The sequence below is a fragment of the Schistocerca nitens genome, chromosome 4, assembly GCF_023898315.1.
Source record: "Schistocerca nitens isolate TAMUIC-IGC-003100 chromosome 4, iqSchNite1.1, whole genome shotgun sequence".
In the NCBI taxonomy this organism is placed as follows: Eukaryota; Metazoa; Arthropoda; class Insecta; order Orthoptera; family Acrididae; genus Schistocerca; species Schistocerca nitens.
The window spans coordinates 976,892,616-976,914,946 of NC_064617.1; the positions used below are offsets into that span (position 1 = coordinate 976,892,616).

At 42.1% G+C, this 22,331-nt stretch overlaps 1 protein-coding gene across 2 annotated transcripts in view; it reads left to right on the forward strand.

The window, feature by feature from the left end:
• The window catches only part of LOC126253677 (DNA cross-link repair 1A protein-like), a 68,158-nt gene extending 46,140 nt beyond the window's left edge, over positions 1-22,018 (forward strand). For both annotated transcript variants that reach the window (XM_049955199.1, XM_049955200.1), the window contains exons 8-11: positions 3,994-4,118; positions 4,367-4,542; positions 13,186-13,324; positions 21,679-22,018. In XM_049955199.1, coding sequence (XP_049811156.1) covers positions 3,994-4,118; positions 4,367-4,542; positions 13,186-13,324; positions 21,679-21,872 — 634 coding nt within the window. In that variant the 3' untranslated portion in view covers positions 21,873-22,018. The remainder of the gene's footprint in view (positions 1-3,993; positions 4,119-4,366; positions 4,543-13,185; positions 13,325-21,678) is intronic.
• Positions 22,019-22,331: the final 313 nt, after the last annotated feature.

The following is a 22,331-nucleotide window of genomic DNA, read 5'->3' on the forward strand; positions in this document are numbered from 1 at the left end:
GTGGAGCAGCAAGATGATGACGTTTGGCATTTATCAGGCTTTCATCTTATTTGTTTACATTTCAGGTTGATCTTGAGTCCCAACCACAAATTCTGAGAAACTTTGCAAATCATATCTAAGGAAAGTAGAACAAAGATTATGTAATATGTATTTCAGACAGCTTTTATTGGTTTTTCAAAACACACACACACACACACACACACTTAAAGAAAAATAACCCCTAGATTGTAGAACCACAAGCTCATGGCAAGAAAGGAGGAAGAACAGAACACATACGTGGGGTGTGGGGTGAAATAAATAGGATAGCAAGCATTTGCCATACAAAATGTAATAGAACAGAGAAGGAAGAGCTTAGATAGACAAAGAAAGAAATGCATGAGTAGCAGATTGATGTGACAAGTGAGGAGGGGGTGGGGTGGGGGATAGGAAATCACATGCAAGAAGTGTAGTAGAAGGAGGGGGGGGGGGGGGGTGTAAGCAAGTGTAGAAGACTGATGTAATTTGAAACTGGGAGGTAGTAGTGTGGAACAGTGTGTCAAAGGGAGGCCTCAGATGGATCCAGTGTTGAATCATGCTGTTGTGCGTATTGAGTAACTCTATACTAGGGTTACAAACAGTTTATCTGTTATTGTTCATTTTTTCCACTACTTTTGTGTGAGTTATTTGCACATAGATGACAGGCAAATCTGGTAAACCAGTAAGAAAAGTTAAGAAATGCACCTGTGATACACAGTTTGTAGAGCAATTTTAATGTCTCGTATTTTGTATGAAATCTGTGCTAGCAGATGACAGTAAGTTCCAGAAGGATTCTTACAGCCAGGAAGAGCTCAGCAGTGCCACATTCCTAACCTGTGCATCTGTCCTTTCCCTCACAGCCATTGCCACCCTTCCCCTCGCTCCTTGCATCCTTTTTCTCCTTGCCCACTCTATGTGCCACAACCCATCATCCCAGTTTAGTTGAACTGTACAGTTGGCACAATTTAGTCAGCCAGAAAAAGGAAGGTGCGTTTTTGGGGGGGGGGGGGGGCGGGGGGACTGATTTAGCACACTCATTTGGGATCATGCTGTGCCAGTGATAAAGCCAGAATAAAATATTTGAAACATTCCACATATTTCATAAATGTTTTGAGACATCGAAATGAGACTTTGGGAAATGGTAGCATAGAAAGAGGAGGCTACCATGTTATTCCACAAACAACAGACTTTTTTGATGGGAGAATGTAATTTTTAAGGGCCATCAATAGCTAGTGAAATGAGAAATGCTATGGGTTTTGGAACAACATATGTGAAGACATTACACGTTTAGTTAGTGCCAAGGACATGCTTTTTAATAAGTTACTGACTTTGCTTATCCTCAGTTCCTCACTTAATAAACTTAGTAAACCACTGTTTTAGAATTCTCTCACAATTGTGTCTGCACAACATGTTAGTAAGGTGATACAGTGTAAATTTCCCTGTGTTTTGGCAAAAGAAGCAAATTTCAACATGGCACCAAGAGAAATGTGTAGGTTTTACCCAAAATTCGCCACTCGTGATTCTTCTCTGAAAGTTCCAAATGGTTAACAAACCAGGCAAAAATAAATCACTGCATTCTCAGCAGAATTCCTTTTAGATAGTAACCAAAGCAGAAGTGACAGATCTTTTTGAATGGCCACCATGCAAGTGTGGGCACGGATGGGCTCCACTTAATATTTACAAAAAACTGTTTAGAACGGCACTCCCCCTCCAGCTCTTGGCATCTCACCTACAGCACTTGCCCATTAATCCCCACCACTACTGCTCTCCCCACACGTGCCATGCTGACAGTGCATCTCCCGGCCATGTTATTCTGTGCTGATTCTTATCTTTACTCTTACCAGTATCTGTATTCCTGCAAGGGCTTTTCATTCCTGTGGTGTAAAATGAGGTAAGCATAAACTATCGAAGGGCACTTATAGGTCATATAATACTCTACAGAAAGTTAAAAATGTAGGAAAAGATAGACTGCTACTCACCATGTAGATAAAACGCTAAGTTGCGGGCAGGCACAATTAAAAGACATCTACACATAAGCTTTCGGCCATAGCCTTTGTCGGAAGAACAGAAACACACACCATTCATTCACACAAGCAAGCACACTTTACGCTCACATTACTGCCTACTCCAGCAGCTCGAGCCAGAATGCAATTATCAAGTGGGCTGGTAGCAGCAATCTGGAGGGGTTTGGGAAGGGGAACGGATAGCAGTGTATGGGTGGGGGGAAGCACTGACTGGCAGTGTGTGCAGGGACTAGAGTGCCAACAGGTGCAATGTCTGGTTGTGTGGCAGGGAGGTGGGGAAAACAGCAAAAAACGAGAGGAGCAGGGAAAGATGAGTAGGTGTGTTGGTACAGGGTGGTAAACAAAGAGTACAGGAGATGGGAATTGGGAGGAGGTGATAGGACAGAGGGGTTGGAAACTGCTGGGTGAACGGCGTGGGGCAGTATGTTACCATAGGTTGACGCCGGGATAATTATGGGAGCGGAGAATGTGTTGTAAGAATAAGTCCCATTTTTGCAGCGCAGAAAAGCTGGTGATGGAATGGAGGATCCAGATGTCTCAGGTAGTGAAGCAGCCATTGAAATCAAGGATTTTATGTTCAGCTGCATGTTGTGCTACAGGATGGTCCACTAAGCTCGTGGCTGCAGTTCGGTGGTGGCCGTTCATCCTGGTGGACAGCTGGTTGGTAGTCATACTAATGTAAAAAGCTTTGCTGCATGATTGCAGAAGAGCTGGTAAATGACATTGCTGCTTTTGCAGGTGGCCCAGCCCTTGATGGGGTAGGATAAACCTGTGACAGGATTGGAATAGGAAGTGCTGGGTGGGTGGATTTGGTGGGACTTGCACATGGGTCTTCCATAGGGATAGGATCATTGTGGCAAGGGGTTGGGATTGGGAGTGGCATAGGGATGGACTAAGACGTTGGATGATGTGGGTGATGGAACACTGCTTTAGGAGGAGTGAGAAGGATCTCAGGTAGGATGTCCCTCATTTCAGGGCACGATAATAGGCAATCAAAGCCCTGGCAAAGGATGTGGTTCAGTTGTTGCAGTCCGAGGTGTTGCTGGGCAGGATAGGATGCACTCCTTTGTGAGGGGAAATAGCATCTGAGGCCTTTTTGCAGACTGTATCTGAGGGATAGTGCTTGTCAGGAAGTTATGTATACCTATTAAATACAAGGAACTTTCTGATACAGTTAGCACTATCTTTCCTGGTTTTCTTGTTGTGTTTTTGTCTGTGATGAAGACAGGGAAGTGTTCTGCCTCGCTACTGACCAAACCACATAACACAGCATTGATGACTTTTGTAGCTGGTGTACTTTCAGTGCTAATTGTAACCAAGGAGTGTTGTGTTCCTGTATTATTTCCCTTACATTACTTCTGCCCTCTTCATCCACTTAATTGCAATTTTCAGTTAACTGTCTTGTTTACCCATCTTTTTTCTTTGGCCATTCCTCTTGTCATACACAAGTCGTCAAATTCTTCTCTCTCTTTGTCTTTCCTATTCGGTGTGCTCAGTTTTTCCTCTTGCTTCTCACAGTCTTTTTCTCAGTGTGCCTACAATGCCGTCATCATGTGATGAAATCTTAGTGATACATGTATTTTTGTCTATGTCTCTTTCCTTTCCCATATTACAGTTGTACAGTCATTTATCTATTCCTGTGCATTGCAGTGACTATAGAAACTGCAGCACATAGCTATTGGGGATGTATCACAACTGGTCATTTAATTTCTTCTGCTAGCGATCAGAAATAGTTTATATAACATTCTGAAGCAATTGGTCTGTTCAGTGCTGCTTCTATTATAGTATTGTTGTACTACACTTCTGTAGTATTATCAGTAATAATGTTGTCATTTGTAAACATAATTTCATTATTCCTTGATGAAATCAGGAACTTTGCTAGTTGTCTGCAAAATACTTTTGCAGCTGGATTCACATTAAAGTATTCTGTCTTATAGAAATGTGTTGTTTACAGATATTGTGATCCAAAGTATGATTTTCCATCACAGGAAGAAGTTATTGCAAAGGCCATAGAAATAACAAAAGTAACATTGCAAAGATGTCCTAAAACTTTGGTAGTGTGTGGAACATATCTCATTGGTAAGTTGTTCACATTTTACCTTTTAGTCATAGAGATATACTAAATGTGCAACTGTGTTTGCACAATCACAAAATTACAATTTTGAAGCTGGTGTAATATTCCTCACACAGAATTTTCCCGTACTGTCAATCATGTCATAGTATATAATATACCTGTCACTTTGGCCACTGTAACAGTGAGCATCATTGTAATGATACATTTTATGGTGTAACCTCTAATTTTTCTAATAGGGCAGTGTTACTTTCAGGAAAGGAAAAAGTTTTTCTAGGTATCAGTAAAGCAATAGGAGCAAAACTGTGGGCACGCCCTGATAAGAGAGGTGTACTAAAATGTTTGTGTGATCCAAACATTGAAACGAGACTTGTAACAAAACCACATGAGGCTCAGGTGCATGTGCTTGCTATGAAAGAGCTCAACAGCCGGGTAAGTATTATCAGTATTTTGGTTTGATTCCATAGTATTAGATGCTTAAGGTAATTTTTCGTTAGGGATATCACGATGTATGCAATACAGTAAGTTTCTAATTTCCCTTTCAAAAGTTTGGGGGATACCCTCCATATTGTCAACCGATTACACATATCGGTATCGTTGAAAAACTTTATCAGTGTGCCTGAAGGTGTCCTAGTAATTTATTATTACTGGTAAGGATTACTGGAGCTGACATTCAAAATCACTTTAGAAATTTTTCAATTTCATTAGGGACAAAGACTTTCGCTGTGAGACATCAAGGAAGTCATCATTCACATCTAATGCTAAATGTAACTTCTCATTTCATTTATGTGTACATGATAGGTACAGCATTTTTGCTGAAAATACTTGACCAAAAAGCTTTTTTTTCTGAAATACCAGTTTCGGGTGGCTATACTGAGCTGACAGCATTTGCAGATGGTTCCTTATAACAGTAAAATGCAAAGTTATGTTAATATTACCCATCTTCATTTACTTTCAACACATTTTAAAATTTCCAGAAGTACTTTCACTGCAGTTTCCAAATGTTGATGAATATTGAATTGAAGAATTCTGTACTTGCTGACTTTTGAGTAAAATGGGATGAAGATATTAAATTACCTTGAAAAATAATCTGTGACATGGTATGCCCTTCTACATCCAAGAGGAACATGTTATTTTTCTTGTGTCAGGGAAGACTACTTTGCTTCGTACATTGTCATTAAATATGCTGTAAGCTTTTAGAATTGTGATGAGTAACTAGTATTTAAGGGGCAACTACACTCCTGGAAATTGAAATAAGAACACCGTGAACTCATTGTCCCAGGAAGGGGAAACTTTATTGACACATTCCTGGGGTCAGATACATCACATGATCACACTGACAGAACCACAGGCACATAGACACAGGCAACAGAGCATGCACAATGTCGGCACTAGTACAGTGTATATCCACCTTTCGCAGCAATGCAGGCTGCTATTCTCCCATGGAGATGATCGTAGAGATGCTGGATGTAGTCCTGTGGAACGGCTTGCCATGCCATTTCCACCTGGCGCCTCAGTTGGACCAGCGTTCGTGCTGGACGTGCAGACCGCGTGAGACGACGCTTCATCCAGTCCCAAACATGCTCAATGGGGGACAGATCCGGAGATCTTGCTGGCCAGGGTAGTTGACTTACACCTTCTAGAGCACGCTGGGTGGCACGGGATACATGCGGACGTGCATTGTCCTGTTGGAACAGCAAGTTCCCTTGCCGGTCTAGGAATGGTAGAACGATGGGTTCGATGACGGTTTGGATGTACCGTGCACTATTCAGTGTCCCCTCGACGATCACCAGTGGTGTACGGCCAGTGTAGGAGATCGCTCCCCACACCATGATGCCGGGTGTTGGCCCTGTGTGCCTCAGTCGTATGCAGTCCTGATTGTGGCGCTCACCTGCACGGCGCCAAACACGCATACGACCATCATTGGCACCAAGGCAGAAGCGACTCTCATCGCTGAAGACGACACGTCTCCATTCGTCCCTCCATTCACGCCTGTCGCGACTCCACTGGAGGCGGGCTGCACGATGTTGTGGCGTGAGCGGAAGACGGCCTAACGGTGTGCGGGACCGTAGCCCAGCTTCATGGAGACGGTTGCGAATGGTCCTCGCCGATACCCCAGGAGCAACAGTGTCCCTAATTTGCTGGGAAGTGGTGGTGCGGTCCCCTACGGCACTGCGTAGGATCCTACGGTCTTGGCGTGCATCCGTGCGTCGCTGCGGTCCGGTCCCAGGTCGACGGGCACGTCCACCTTCTGCCGACCACTGGCGACAACATCGATGTACTGTGGAGACCTCACGCCCCACGTGTTGAGCAATTCGGCGGTACGTCCACCTGGCCTCCCGCATGCCCACTATACGCCCTCGCTCAAAGTCCGTCAACTGCACATACGGTTCACGTCCACGCTGTCGCGGCATGCTACCAGTGTTAAAGGCTGCGATGGAGCTCCGTATGCCACGGCAAACTGGCTGACACTGATGGCGGCGGTGCACAAATGCTGCGCAGCTAGCGCCATTCGACGGCCAACACCGCGGTTCCTGGTGTGTCCGCTGTGCCGTGCGTGTGATCATTGCTTGTACAGCCCTCTCGCAGTGTCTGGAGCAAGTATGGTGGGTCTGACACACAGGTGTCAAAGTGTTCTTTTTTCCATTTCCCGGAGTGTATTTTCAGCAAAAATGCTTTATGACTTCCCTGATGTCTCATGGCGAACAAGTTGGACTGGCACCTGTCTTCCTCGCTGGTGAGACTGAAAATCTCAAAAGTGTATTTAAAGGTCAGATCGAGTAATCCTTACCCCAGTAGTAATAACCTACTAGTCAACTTCAGACACACTGATGCAATTCTTCAGCGATATCGGTATGTGTGATTGGTTGACAGTATAGAGGGTACCTGTCAAGCTCTTCTATGGCTTTAGACATTTCAGTCTTCCATTTTAACAACTGAGTCGCTTCTGAAGATAATGGCAATTTTCGCATAAAAAATCATACTTTGGGGAGTTTTGGACATGGGACCTCTGTCACCGAACATATGCAATTAACTGACTGAGCCACAGTGACTTTGCTTTGAATACAGCCAGTTTTACCATTTAGATAGACTACTTTGGAATCAAATTTTCCAAAAGTTGTCAGGTTCATATGTCCAAAGAAAATGTAAAGGCATCAACAGCTTCCAAAATTGTGGTGAATATACTAATTGAGGATATAATGATCCTCTCCTTGAATACATCCTAAAAAATGGCTACCACAGTTTAATGTCTTTCAAATGATCACAAAAGTCAATGCTTGACTCCTATCATCTTCCATACAACATTTGTGTGTCATAATGACATCACATCTCACTTCAACAGTGTACAACAAGAATCACCTCTGGAGGAAGATGGGTTGACACAGAAGTTTGTTTTTAGTGATGAAACAATGTTTCATGTATTTGGAAAGGTGAATCATCATAAGGTGTCTCTTTGGGACACTGAAAACCCACACAGGATTATGGAGCACATTCTTGATTCCGTAAGTTAACATCTGTTTGCCATGCCCTCTTTAAAAGTTTATGGACTGTTTTTCCTTGCAGAGAAAACTGTGACTGTTTCATGCATCTGTACATGCTGCAGCAGTAGTCTGTGCCACAGTTACAGTAGGACTGTGAAGAGTTAGTTTAGCAATAAGATGGTGCCCACTACACTCTGTCTCAGACATTTGTGATTACCTCACTGCCGAACTGCCTCAGTGTTTTGTTGGACATGCTTCGCATCATAACACTCCTCTTCTTCAGAGACACCCCCCCCCCCCCCCACACACACACACACAATCAACTGACTTAGTGTAATTTCTTCTTAAGAGGTTATATCAAAGATCATGTGTTCTTGCGGCCATAGCCATTTAATTTGGAAGAATTCAGAGGTAATAAAATTAATGTGCTCACTGATATCGACCATGACTATCATATTGATGTTTTCTGTGTTGAAAATGGTGCCCATATTGAACACCAGTAATGTGAGTCAAAGACTTGGAGAGATGCTCCATCCTCTGATATGTATTTGTTTTCTGTATGTCTTACAGTTTTCTTACAGTCTTCTTCTGAAACTTCCAGAGGTACTTATGAATAACCTGTATGTATTTGCTGCTCAACATTTTCTCCATAAGCCCTACAGTAATGAAGGTTTTTCTTCATGTAATTATTCATTTTATATCCTACCTTATATTTTCCATTATTATAACGTAAATCTACATCTACATAGCTACTCTTAAAATCACACTAAAGTGTCAGACAGAGGGTTCATCGAATCACCTTCACACTAATTCTCTATTATTCCACTCTCAAACAGCTTGCAGAAAAAATGAACATCTATATCTTTCCATGCAAACTGCAATTTCCCTTATTTTATTATTGTGATTGTTTCTCTCTATGTAGATCAGCGTCAACAAAATATTTTTGCTTTGGGAGGAGAACATTGATGATTAAAATTTCAATAGGAAATCATGTTTTAACTTCTTTGCCCCTGTAACTGAAGTCAAATTATTGTGACTGAATAATATCTAGTTACTTGGAAACTTTTGGGCAAGAGAATTCGCATCCCCAATAGTTTTACAAAATTATCTCCCACACTTCCAGGTAGAAATTTTGTTAATTTTGAATTCTCAAGTCTATAAAACAAAATGATTAGAGCTTATGGTTCATAATCATATTTTGTCTAACCCTTATTGTTAAAGTCAGCACCTGGCTCTGCAGAATTCTGGCGATTGTCAACTCTGAAAATTCTTAAAATAATCAGAGGCACAATCGTACGCCGTGGGGAAGCCGTCTTGGGTGCTATGGAAATTGGAAATATGTGGTAAGGCCTTATGGGACCAAACTGCTGAGGTCATCAGTCACTAAGCTTACACACTATTTAATCTAACTTAAACTAACTTACACACACACACACGCCCGAGGGAGGACTCGAACATCCGACGGGAGGAGCCACACGGACTGTGACAAGGCGCCTCAGACCGCATGGCTTGGGTGCTATGACATACTCGCTATGCAATGTGGTAATCAGTGCCCAAGGTGTGTATCAGTTTTGATAAAGTCCAGAATTTAATCTCTTAAAATAGAGCATAAACAGCCATGGCGCAGACTCTACTGATTTCCTAGGACACAAAGTTCCCTATGAGTTACGACTCACCAAATATTGCTCTGAGCCACAGACAAGGGAGAAGTTAAAATAACCATAGAATTGAACATATCTTTTTCATTCATAAAATTGTATTTTTCCAGAAATGATTTTCCTAGCTACATTTAAGTATACGTCATCATCTTGTATGAAATGAAATGTTATCATAATCCATCAAATTACATTCATTGTTCAAAATGGCAGCTTACAATAATGCTGTTAATTACAGTTCCACTACGATCCTACTCTCTGCAATTCTCACACAGAAGTCAGTGAGTTCCTTTTACGCGTAATGTTCCACATTATATCCGCAGAGTTTTTATATTATGAGTCAGAGCTAATCTGTATCTCACAGTCGTAATGAGTCTTTGAGCTATATAAATCTTTTGCTTGGTTATGCATAAACATTTGTTCTGCAAGAGAAATGAAATGGGAAAAAGGTGATACTGCAACGCAGCAACAAAAAAACACCTTTGTTCTAATGATTTCCACCCCAAATTCTGTATCATGTCCATGACACTATCTTCCCTATTTCTCGATAATACAAAATGTGGTGCCCTTCTTTGAACTTTGTTGATGTACTCGATTAATCTTATCTGGTAAGGATGCCGCTCCACACAGCAGTACTCCAAAAGAGGGCAGGCAGTCTCCTTAGTGGATCTGTTGCACCTTTTAAGTGTTCTACCAATAAAACATAGTCTTTGGTTCTCCTTCCCCACTGCATTGTCTTTGTGTTCTTTCCAGTTTAAGTTCTTTGTAATTGTAATTCCAAGGTATTTAGTTGAATTTACAGCCTTTAGATTTGACTGATTTATCGTGTAACTGAAGTTTAATGGATTCGTTTTAGCACTCGTGGATGATCTCACACTTTTCATTGTTTAGGGTCAATTGCCAATTTTTGCACCATGCAGATATCTTTTAAATCATTTGCAATTTGGTTTTGAGCTTCTGATGACTTTACTAGACAATAAATGACAGCATCATCTGCAAACAACGTAAGGTGGCCGCTTAGATTGTCTCCTAAATAGCTTATATAGATAAGGCACAACAGAGGGCCTGTAACACTACCTTGGGAAACCCTAGAAATCACTTCTCTTTTACTTGATGACTATCTGCCAATTACTACGAATTATGACCTCTTTGACAGGGAATAACGAATTCAGTTACATAACTGAGATGATATTCCATAAGCACACAATTTGATTACAAGCCGCTTATGTGGTATGGTGTCAAAAGCCTTCTGGAAATCTAGAAATATGAAATCAAATTAAGGCTATCAGCTTATTTTTTCAAACTATGGACATTTGAATTTTATTAAACCAACAGAGGTATTTATTTTTATTTTTATTTTATTTTTTTTATTTACATGTCTAGTTCTGTAGGACCAAATTGAGGAGCAAATCTCCAAGGTCATGAAACATTTCAGTACATGAAATTATAGCATAAAAGTAATAACAGAAAAAATGAAATGTTTAGGAACCCAAAAAATGTCAAGCCATAAGTTTAAGTAAATGCAATGAACAATATAACATACAAATTAGCTTAATTTTTCGAGGAACTCCTCAACAGAATAGAAGGATTGACCCATGAGGAAACTCTTCAGTTTCAGTTTGAAAGCGTGCAGATTACTGCTAAGATTTTTGAATTCTTGTGGTAGCTTACTGAAAATGGATGCAGCAGTATGCTGCACACCTTTCTCCACAAGAGTTAAGGAAGTGCATTCCAAATGCAGATTGGATTTCTGCCGAGTTAATACTCGGGAATTCTTGGGAATAAGCTGATATTGTTAACAAGAAATGACACTAAAGAAAATATATATTGAGAGAGCAATGTCAAAATACCTAGACTAGTGAACAGGGGTTGACAAGAGGTTCTCGAACTTACACAACTTGCTGCCCGAACTGCCCATTTCTGAGCCAAAAATATCCTTTTAGAATGGGAAGAGTTACCCCAAAATACACTCCTGGAAATTGAAATAAGAACACCGTGAATTCATTGTCCCAGGAAGGGGAAACTTTATTGACACATTCCTGGGGTCAGATACATCACATGATCACACTGACAGAACCACAGGCACATAGACACAGGCAACAGAGCATGCACAATGTCGGCACTAGTACAGTGTATATCCACCTTTCGCAGCAATGCAGGCTGCTATTCTCCCATGGAGACGATCGTAGAGATGCTGGATGTAGTCCTGTGGAACGGCTTGCCATGCCATTTCCACCTGGCGCCTCAGTTGGACCAGCATTCGTGCTGGACGTGCAGACCGTGTGAGACGACGCTTCATCCAGTCCCAAACATGCTCAATGGGGGACAGATCCGGAGATCTTGCTGGCCAGGGTAGTTGACTTACACCTTCTAGAGCACGTTGGGTGGCACGGGATACATGCGGACGTGCATTGTCCTGTTGGAACAGCAAGTTCCCTTGCCGGTCTAGGAATGGTAGAACGATGGGTTCGATGACGGTTTGGATGTACCGTGCACTATTCAGTGTCCCCTCGACGATCACCAGTGGTGTACGGCCAGTGTAGAAGATCGCTCCCCACACCATGATGCCGGGTGTTGGCCCTGTGTGCCTCGGTCGTATGCAGTCCTGATTGTGGCGCTCAGCTGCACGGCGCCAAACACGCATACGACCATCATTGGCACCAAGGCAGAAGCGACTCTCATCGCTGAAGACGACACGTCTCCATTCGTCCCTCCATTCACGCCTGTCGCGACACCACTGGAGGCGGGCTGCACGATGTTGGGGCATGAGCGGAAGACGGCCTAACGGTGTGCGGGACCGTAGCCCAGCTTCATGGAGACGGTTGCGAATGGTCCTCGCCGATACCCCAGGAGCAACAGTGTCCCTAATTTGCTGGGAAGTGGCGGTGCGGTCCCCTACGGCACTGCGTAGGATCCTACGGTCTTGGCGTGCATCCGTGCGTCGCTGCGGTCCGGTCCCAGGTCGACGGGCACGTGCACCTTCCGCCGACCACTGGCGACAACATCGATGTACTGTGGAGACCTCACGCCCCACGTGTTGGGCAATTCGGCAGTACGTCCACCCGGCCTCCCACATGCCCACTATACGCCCTCGCTCAAAGTCCGTCAACTGCACATACGGTTCACGTCCACGCTGTCGCGGCATGCTACCAGTGTTAAAGACTGCGATGGAGCTCCGTATGCCACGGCAAACTGGCTGACACTGACGGCGGCGGTGCACAAATGCTGCGCAGCTAGCGCCATTCGACGGCCAACACCGCGGTTCCTGGTGTGTCCGCTGTGCCGTGCGTGTGATCATTGCTTGTACAGCCCTCTCGCAGTGTCCGGAGCAAGTATGGTGGGTCTGACACACCGGTGTCAATGTGTTCTTTTTTCCATTTCCAGGAGTGTATAATACCTTATGACATAAGCGAATGAAAGTAAGCAAAGTAGACTAATTTTCGTGTTAAACAATGACTTACTTCAGACACCATTCAAATAGTAAAAATGGTAGAATTAAGTCTTCAAACAAGATCCTGGACATAGGCTTTCCACGACAACTTACTATCTACCTGAACACCTCGAAATTAGAACTGTTCAGTTTCACTAATCATACGCCCATTCTGTGAAATTAAAATGTAGAGTTTTGTTGAATTGTGTGGTAGAAACTGTAAAAACTGAGTCTTACTGTGATTTAGCATTAGTTTATTTTCTACAAGCCATGAACTGCACTATTTGAAACTGAGCCAATGTTGCACACAACATCATTTACTACCAAGCTAGTGTCATCAGCAAACAGAAATATTTTAGAATTACCTGTAATACTAGAGGGCACATCATTTATATAAATAAGGAACAGGAGTGGCCCCAACACTGGTCCCTGGGGGCACCCACAATTTGACCGTACCCCACTCAGACCTCACGTCACAGCCAGTTAATTAAAACATTTTTGTTTACAGGACTTGAAGGATCATCTCAAGAGCTTACAGGGGATATATTCCAATGTTCTTGCCTTCCGGCCATCAGGATGGGAGTTGCAAGACTCAGGATCCTCACTAACCTTCAGGCGAACAGCTGATGATAATGTCACTATTTACGGTAAGTCTGAAGCACTCTCCAATATATACATATCACAGTATGGGAGCATTTCAAGGAATGGACCGAAAGTGACAATGAGTACAATCTTTGTGAACTTTGTACCAATTTATAGTTATGTCGATAACACCAGTGAGAGATCTAAAAGAACTCCTTTCCTAAGGAATTACATGAGAGCCTTTTACTTTTAAGTAAACTGTTTAAGATGGGCTATAAGGAGGTTAGTGTAGGACACTGGCCTCCTACTTCTCACAATAATAGTCTGTTTGTGGATTTGGTTTTCAAAGATGAAATTCTTATTAGAATGAGATTGATGGAAGTAGTGAGAAATGATGTTATGGTTTTGCGAGCAGAAGGACCACATGTATTTGTAGAGCATTTACTTGTTTATAGAGGTTTAAGTTTGACCTTTCAGTACCAAGTAAACATATGCTACTTTGGAACAGTTGTGCAAAGGTATTAGAATACACATAAATAAAAGGTGTCAAGTAAAGAATTCTTCGAAGGTTGGTTCTCATGGAAAATTTATCGATCAAATTGTAATGAGAGACAAAATTGTTAAAGATAGTGTTCCATGTAAGGCCTGAATGTGTGTTCAATGCTAGTAGTTGAAATACGCTGGCCAGCCAAGGGGCAGGACAGAAGGATATTAAGGAGAAACAAAAATGGAAAATCCAGGGTGGAGTAATGACAATATCATGAGAAGGATAGATTGTGACTCACCGTATAGTGGATAAGTTGAGTCACAGACAGGTGCAACAAAAAGACTTGGCAGCCAGAGACAGAGGTCGTGGGTGTGTGAACTGCCTTGGCATGAATGTGTGTGTGTGTGTGTGTGTGGTCTATTTCAGAAGAAGGCCTTCTGGATGAAAGTTTATATGTTTAGTAGTTTTTGTTGTACCTGTCTGTGACTCAAGTTCTCTGCTGTATGGTGATTAGCACTCTATGTTTTTCATAATACTGTCATTTAGGAAAAACAGGTAGATGGAAAATAAGAAATTGCATCTGTAACTCTGTTAGACTTCCCACAACACCCAAACCTTGCACCTTCTTCCTTCAATTTCCTTCTGAAGATTCAAAGGGTTCTGATAATAATATTGCAGTATTGCTGCTGCCTGGACAATTATTTAGGTCATTTGACTGAAATTAGTAGATAAATGTAAAGGTACTTACTTCCATATTTCATTTATTTCAATTTGTGTGTGCAGTGTGTGGTCGTATTGGAATCTGTGTGAGAAAGAAACACCACATATCTCATCCAGTTAATAAGGTTACAGTGCTGTAAGAAGTGAGATCAAAGGAATTATCCACTTGGGATGGAAATTGGTAGATGTGAAGTACATAAACAGACAAAACGATGATTACAATTTCAGATAAAATGGATGATTTATTTCAAGAGAAAGAGCTTCAAAAATTGAGAAAGTCAATAATGTGTTGTTACACCTCTGGCCCTTATGCATGTGGTTATTTGTCTTGAAATTGATTAGTAGACTTGTTAGATGTTCTCCTGAGGTATATCACGCTAAATACTGTCCAATTGGTGCATTGGATCCTCAATTACAAGCTGTTTGAAGGGCTCTGCCCCTAATGTTCCAGAAGTTCTCAATTGGTGAGAGATTTGGTGACCTTGCTGGCCAAGGTAGGGTTTGTCAAGCACAAAAACAAGCAGTGGAAGGAACTCTCATTATGTGCTGGTCGACATTATCTTGCTGAAATGTAAGCCCAGTATGGCTCACCACGATGGGCAACAAAATGAGGCACGGAATATTCTCGGCGTACCGCTGTTCTTTGAGGGTGCCACGGATAACAACCAAATAGGTCTTGCTGTGAAAAGAAATGGTACCCCAGACCATCACTCCTGTTTATCAGGCCGTATTGTGGGCGACAGCCAAGTTGGTACCCCACCACTGTGTGGAGCATCTTCAGACATGTCTTCACTGTGTAATCTTATTGACTGTAGTAGAATTGTCTTCCTTGATGAATCACACTTCAAATCAAGTCTTAATGACCAGCAAAGGCGTGCCTGGAGATGCCCGGGACAACGGTGGGATAGCAAACCTGACTGTTGACCACTGTATGGCCTGACAACCAGGCGTGATGGTATGGGGTGCCATTTTATTTCATAGCAGGACCTCGTTGGTTCTCATCTGCAGCACCCTCACACCAAGGAGGTACGTCAATGATATTCTCTGCCCCCTGTCAATGCTCTTCGTGGCAAACAATCCTATGCTTACATTACAGCGAGATAGTGCCTGCCCGCACCCGACAAAAGTTTCTGCAGCTTGTCTTCATGTTCACCAAACCCTACCTTGGTCAGCAAAGCCTCCAGATCTTTCCCCACATTTGGAGCATTAGGGGCAGGACCCTCCAACCAGCTCGTGATTTTGAGGATCTAATGCACCAGTTGACACAATCTGGCACGATGTTCCTCAGGAGGAGCTCCAACAACTCTGCCAGTCGGTGCCAAGCCAAATAACTGTTTGCATAAGGGCCAGATTTGCTCAATTTGTAAAGTTCTTTCTCTTGAATAAATCATAGAAGTTTTCTTCATTTGTTTTTCTGTACATGTGTATCGCACGTACCAATTTCCGTCCAATGTGGGCAATTCCTTTGTGGTTCTTTATTTCTCCCCACCCCCCTCTCCCCTTAGAGTGTTCAATGGAAATTTGTTGTTAATCTTATCTTTGTTGTTGGAAAGACTTATCTGCAATACTTGAAGCTGCTCGTCTCCCCCCCCCCCCTTTTCTACTCTGGGTTTGTGAAATATTCACTTGACATCTAAAGAGGCTTATGTAGTTAGTATAGATATATATAGCAAGGAAAATTATGGCCAAATGTAAATAATTTAGAGTAAAGGACTCTCTGAAAAGCAGAAGTATTGACTTCTCAGCAGACACACAAAATGGAATGAAAACTTTGCTAGCTTTTGGAAGAAAGCCTTTGATGAGCTAGAGTATAAACACACACACACACACACACACACACACACACAGTAAATTCTTTGTACAAAAATCATTTCTGCAATCAATTTCATAGCTTTGTATGCACATGGACCAAAATTTAAATACAGTGTAAAAGTAATGATCAAGCAAAGAGGATTTCAGATTTCTACATACAAAAACAGAGTCTTCATACATTTTATTTCTGATGGCAGACTGTTGTAAAATTAATTTTTTTAGTGAGTACTTGTGACCTTCGTGCCACAATACCATTGTGTGTATAGAGTTCTCACAACAAATAATCCAATATTCTTATGTAGTTGTTAGTGGTACGAATATTTGGCAGTAAAATATTTGTCGGATGCCTTTCCCTAACAAGTTATGTAATCCAAAAACATTTCAAACTACTTGCTCTCTCTTGACAGCATAACAGTTTACAAAATGGAAATACTAAGTCAACATATGTATAACAGTATTTAGATTTTACCTTTACAAAATATAGAATAGTTATTTGTTGATATAGCTGTATAAATGTCATCTTTGGAAGTCATTTGGCTTAAAATGTTAGTACTGAATACTAGATGGGTTTTCACTAGCGAACATTAACATCTATTGTTACTCCAATTGGTATGCATCTGCCTCGCTACATTTTTCATTTATTTGCTAGTGTTTTGGTATATTACACCCTCCTGAAGCCATTGATCTCATAGTTGTGTGGCAGTCATGGGATCCTGATCAACATGATCAGTATTATGCTGGAATGGTGAAACAGTCCTGATTGTCCATGATCTGGCTGCCCTTTAATTCTGGCATGCACTGGTAGATGTTTCTCTGTCTTACATGAGGCATAACATGACCTTCTCACAAACAGCCAATATTCAGATGTGGAAACTGCAGGTAGGAATGTCAGCAATGTAGGAAAAGACCGTTTGCTACTTACCGTAAAGCAGACACGTTAAGTTGGAGATAGGCACAATAAAAGACACTTATAGCAAGATTTTGGCCACAGCCTTCATCAGTAAAAGAGCACAGCTCATGTACACATGATCACCAACTCCAGCATCTCAGTCTGGAATGTAACTATCACATGGGATGCAAGCAGTGTGCAAAAGGTGTGCTTGCTTGTGTGTAAATGGTGTGTTTCTTTTACTAATAAAGGCTGTGGCCAAAAGCTTTCTGCAAGTGTCTTTTAATTGTGCCTGTCTTCAAATTAACGTGTCTTCTTTACAGTAAGACACATTGACAGTATTCAGATGTGATTTGTGAGTGAGAAACCTGCATGGTAGTCTTCCATTACATGCAGAATGTAGGTGTTTCTCCTACCTTCAGCTGTGATTTTTTCCATCATATACAAACTCTAGAAAATGATCAAAGAGAGGATATGGAACAAAAAAGGTCCAATGAATTTATGTCCAGAAATGTATGGCTTCCATGCTAGAGACTTTTGTGTTGCCTCATTGTCACTGTAGGCTTGTACCATGGGAAGCAAGGAGAGGATGCTGGTTGCCAGCCAGTATCCTCTGTCTATATCACAAACTGCATGCATATATTAAAATAGAAAATTAGTTGACTCAAGGTAGTCCAGCTGCCGTGGTACAAGCTCTTCTGTAATAGTCCACATTAGCCTCACTGCTGGTGAAGTACACGTCCCATTATGTACACTATTCTGGTCGCTAAGTGTAGCCTGCACGTTCCACTATGTACACTATTCTGGTTGCTGCGTGCTGCCTGCGACTGTCTGCAACGGCAAGTGACTGGGCTGTGACTGATGATGTCTCGGTGACTCACAGAATGACAGACTGGAATTGACTGGGCCCTCCGATCCGCAGCGGCGATCCAAATACTGGCGGCCAAGACGGCATTGGCAATGCCTTTCTTGCAAGACGGTCTTTGGCCTCTGTTGATTTTCTCACAACCTCTTTGCCGCCTGGTGTGCTGGTGCCAACTTACACCAGCACAGAGACCATTTATTCAGTCATACTTCGTTACAGATACTGCGGTCTAATACACACTGTACCATGCAGCCACAGTTAAAGTATGCACGGTTTCCTCCTAGAGGGTGGTACTGTTCCTCATACGTCGTGCTCTAGCACCCTCACCTGCTGTAATAATTTGTAATGTTGTGTCTGATTCACTTCTCTAGCTGTCGCACCTTGTAATGGATGTTGATACAGCATTGTACGCAATGGTTCCATATTCGAATTGAGAGCTTTCCGACATGGTGTTTACTTATGGAAAGGCAAATGGTAGCATGCAGCAGGCAGCAAGGTTGTATCAGGAGGTCTATCCCCACTGGCAACTACCACAGCATTCAATGTTTGCAACAGTGTTTCACCGTTTGTCTGAGACAGGGTCATATCAGGAAGCAGGAAATCATGAATGAAATTCCGAAAATGTTCAGACAGCAGACTTGGAGGAAAATATGACTAACACTGTGGAAGGCGCCCACCGTACCAGTACCAGGCAGTTGGCCCACCAGTACAGAGTAAGCCAGACGATCGTGTGGAACATTATCCATGACAATTGTTACTACCCTTATCACTTACATCACGTACAGGGCTTACTAGCGACAGACTTTCCACAGCAGGAACAGTTTTGTCACTGATTTCTTCACTAGGCAACCATGATTCCAGGATCTGTGTCGTCCATCCTATTGCCAGATAAGGCCACCTTTTTGTGGAGTGCTATCTTCAACTTTCATAACAGTCCTCTGTGGGATACTATGCACAATCCCCATGATACGGTGACAGCAAATCATCAGCATCGGTGCAGCCGGAATGTGTGGGCTGGGATAATTGACGACCATATTGTGGGACCAGTCTTCCTTCCTTGTCACCAGAACTATCAGCGTTTCTTGTGGGTGACTTTGCCTCCGCTGCTGGGAGAAATGATTCAAAGGGTTATGTGGCAGCTACATGATGGTGCTCCACCTACTTCGCTGTTAATGTCCGGACATATCCCAATCGTGTCTTCCCTGGTCAATGGATCAGACAAGGGGATCCAGTTGCATGGCCTACTTGTTCACTGGCTCTCAATCTGTGCAATTTCTGGTTATCGGACCATCTCATGCTGGTAAGTTTCTGGCTCATACAAATATAAACACATCATCATCATCTTGGACAGTTTCCAGCCACTGGCTGGGTCTGTCGGGAACACAAGCCTCTCCATCGTGTTCTGTCTTTCCACCATTCCCCCTCTTCCACCTTCGTCCAGTTCTCTCCTCTTCTCGTCACACATTCCTTCACTCCCTTCACCCATCTATCTCTTGGTCTTCCTCTGGGCCTCTTCCCCTCCAGTTGCAGATCAAACATCCTCTTTGGAATTCTTCCCTCATCCATTCTCTTTATGTGTTCATACCACTGCAGTCTTGATTTTTCTATCCTGTCCTGTACTGGTTCCTCCTTCAGTCTGTCCCTCACATACGCATTTCGCAATCTGTCTCGTCTTGTTGCACTCAACCTGCTCCTCTGGAACTTCATTTCACTAGCCTGTATTCTACTTTTGTCGCTTTTGTGCATTACCCATGTCTCATTTCCGTATGCCAATATGGGGACAAAGTAGGTTCGGTATATAATTCCCTTGGATTTCTGTGGCACCTCCTTGCTCCAAATAAGCCCCCTAATGCATTTGTAGAACTGCCCTGCTTTTCTGCACCTTTCATTTATTTCCATTGCGTTTCCCCCCTTACTTTCAATCATGCTTCCCAGGTACTTGAAGTTCTCTACCACTTGTAGTTTTTCCCTTCCACAAGTTATATCCACATTTGGCCTATTCTTCTTCCTTGTTGTGACAATTATTTCACTTTTCTTTGCAGAGAAATGCATTCCATATTGTGCTGCCGTTGCCTCCCATACATCTAACTGCTCTTGCACCTCCTTCTCGCAATTTCCCCATAACATCAGGTCATCGGCAAAAAGCACTGCTTTCATTTTATGATCTCCAATTGCATCTGATACTTGCTGTAGGATTTCATCCATAACAATAATAAACAATAAAGGCGAAAGTGCACTTCCCTGTCGCAGCCCATTTTCCATCTTGAACCATGCAGTACGTTCCCTCCCCACTTTCACACAACTCTCACTTCCCTCATACATTTTTCTGACTTTTCGTGTTATCTCTTCATCTATCCCTTTTGCGTTCAGCACATCCCAGAGCTTGTCCCTACAGATACTGTCATATGCCTTCTCAGTATCTAAAACGGCCATGATTAAGTCCTTCCCGTACTCATAGTGCCTTTCCTGCAGTTGCCTTACCGCAAATATGAGGTCCGTTGTTGATCTTCCCGGTCTGAAACCATACTGCTCCTCTTGCAGTCTACTTTCAATACTGCTTCTTATTCTCTTCTCCAGGATCTTTTCATAGATTTTTCCACAGTGGCATAGCAGGGTGATTCCTCTGTAGTTCTCACATCTCCTTTTATCCCCTTTCTTGAAGATCGGGACTATAATTCCTTTCTTCCAATCCTCAGGAATTCTGTTCTCCTTCCACACCACCCCCAGCACTCTGTATAGCCACTGGGTTCCTACTTCTCCTGCTGCTCGTATCATATCCACTGTTACTTCGTCCCAACCTGGTGCCTTGCCCCCTTTCATCCTCTTTATGGCTTTTTCCACTTCATTCCAAGTTAGATCATCAATTTCCCCACTATTATAATCGTCTGCTGCCTTAGGCTCTCCATCGCTGTTAGTTACCCGCTTGGCGGCATTCAACAGATCTTCAAAGTACTCTTTCCAAATCTTTTTGAGCTCATGCTCAAACACATTTTCTCCAATTACAGTGTTGCATGGTGATTTTGCTTTTTTTGGCATAGTTTCTTGAACATTTCCTCAGGCCGATTGACTCGAGCATGTTTCTGAGTTTTGCTCAAGTTGTTGTAGAATCCATCAGCAACAGATTTGTCTACAGCTAAATGTTTGTGCAAAATCAAACAGACCACAATCTTCGAAATGCTTGATGATGCCTCTTTTTCAATTTAAGTGTCAAGCCAGTCCTCTTCAGTCATGGAAAGAAACTGATTTTGGTTGGCCATCACTTAATTCATCACTGACAGGAGCATAACCAGAATGAAATTCTGTAAACCAATCACAGACAGTCTTTTCTGACGACTATTGATTATTACCATTTGAATGAAGCTGTTCGCGACATTGTTGATAGGTGTTCATCAAAATTGTAAAAATTCATCCAATGGAACTCTTTACCTGAAATTTCCATTTTTTGACAACACTGTTTTTTAATCATTCACTGTAAACAGCCAACATGTCCAATTTCTGAGCTGTAATTGTTTTAACAATAACAAATTTTTTAAAACAGTAGCATTTTCATCTAGTAGCTGTTTCTGAAAACTTTCATACATGTAAGTTGCATAAGAGTTACTCTTAATTTGTGCCATTAATAAATCTCTAATGTGTTTTTTTACAGGTGTCCCCTATAGTGAACACTCCAGCTATTCAGAATTACGTGAGTTTGTACAGTTTCTGCAGCCAGAACATATTGTTCCGACAGTGAATGTTGGAAAACATGCTATTTTGCAGCGATACTTTTCTTCGTGGCTGTCTCAACCAGTTTCTTCAAAAACTCAGAAGAAACTGTCCTCTTACCTCTCTGTGCAATAAATTTTATAATTTTATAGAAATTTAAAGCAGATGTTGCTTAAATTTACTTTTTATAAAATATAGTAAGACAATATGATTGTTAAAGTTTTTTACAGAATTTATATGAACTTTACGGGGTTTTATTAAATGCACCATATTACTTTCCATTTGAAAAATTGTCCTAAATTATTTTGTTATGTATTTATTTTGAATATTTTCCATTTTTACTTTCCTGTCTACATTCCCGCTTTTCTTATATTTGATATTTTGCTAATGTTCTCTGTGTTGCCTCTGGATTGCATTATCTGATAATCAATGTGGGGAACAGTGGGGTAATAGGTGTTACAAGACATAGATGATATTGCCCTTGTTGAAACTGAAATTTCTGCAGGAAATTGTCATTATGTAGGTAACTTGTACTGTTATTTTTCTGAATTTTTTTTGGAATGTATAAAAAAGTGGCTGGTGATAGTCAAAAGA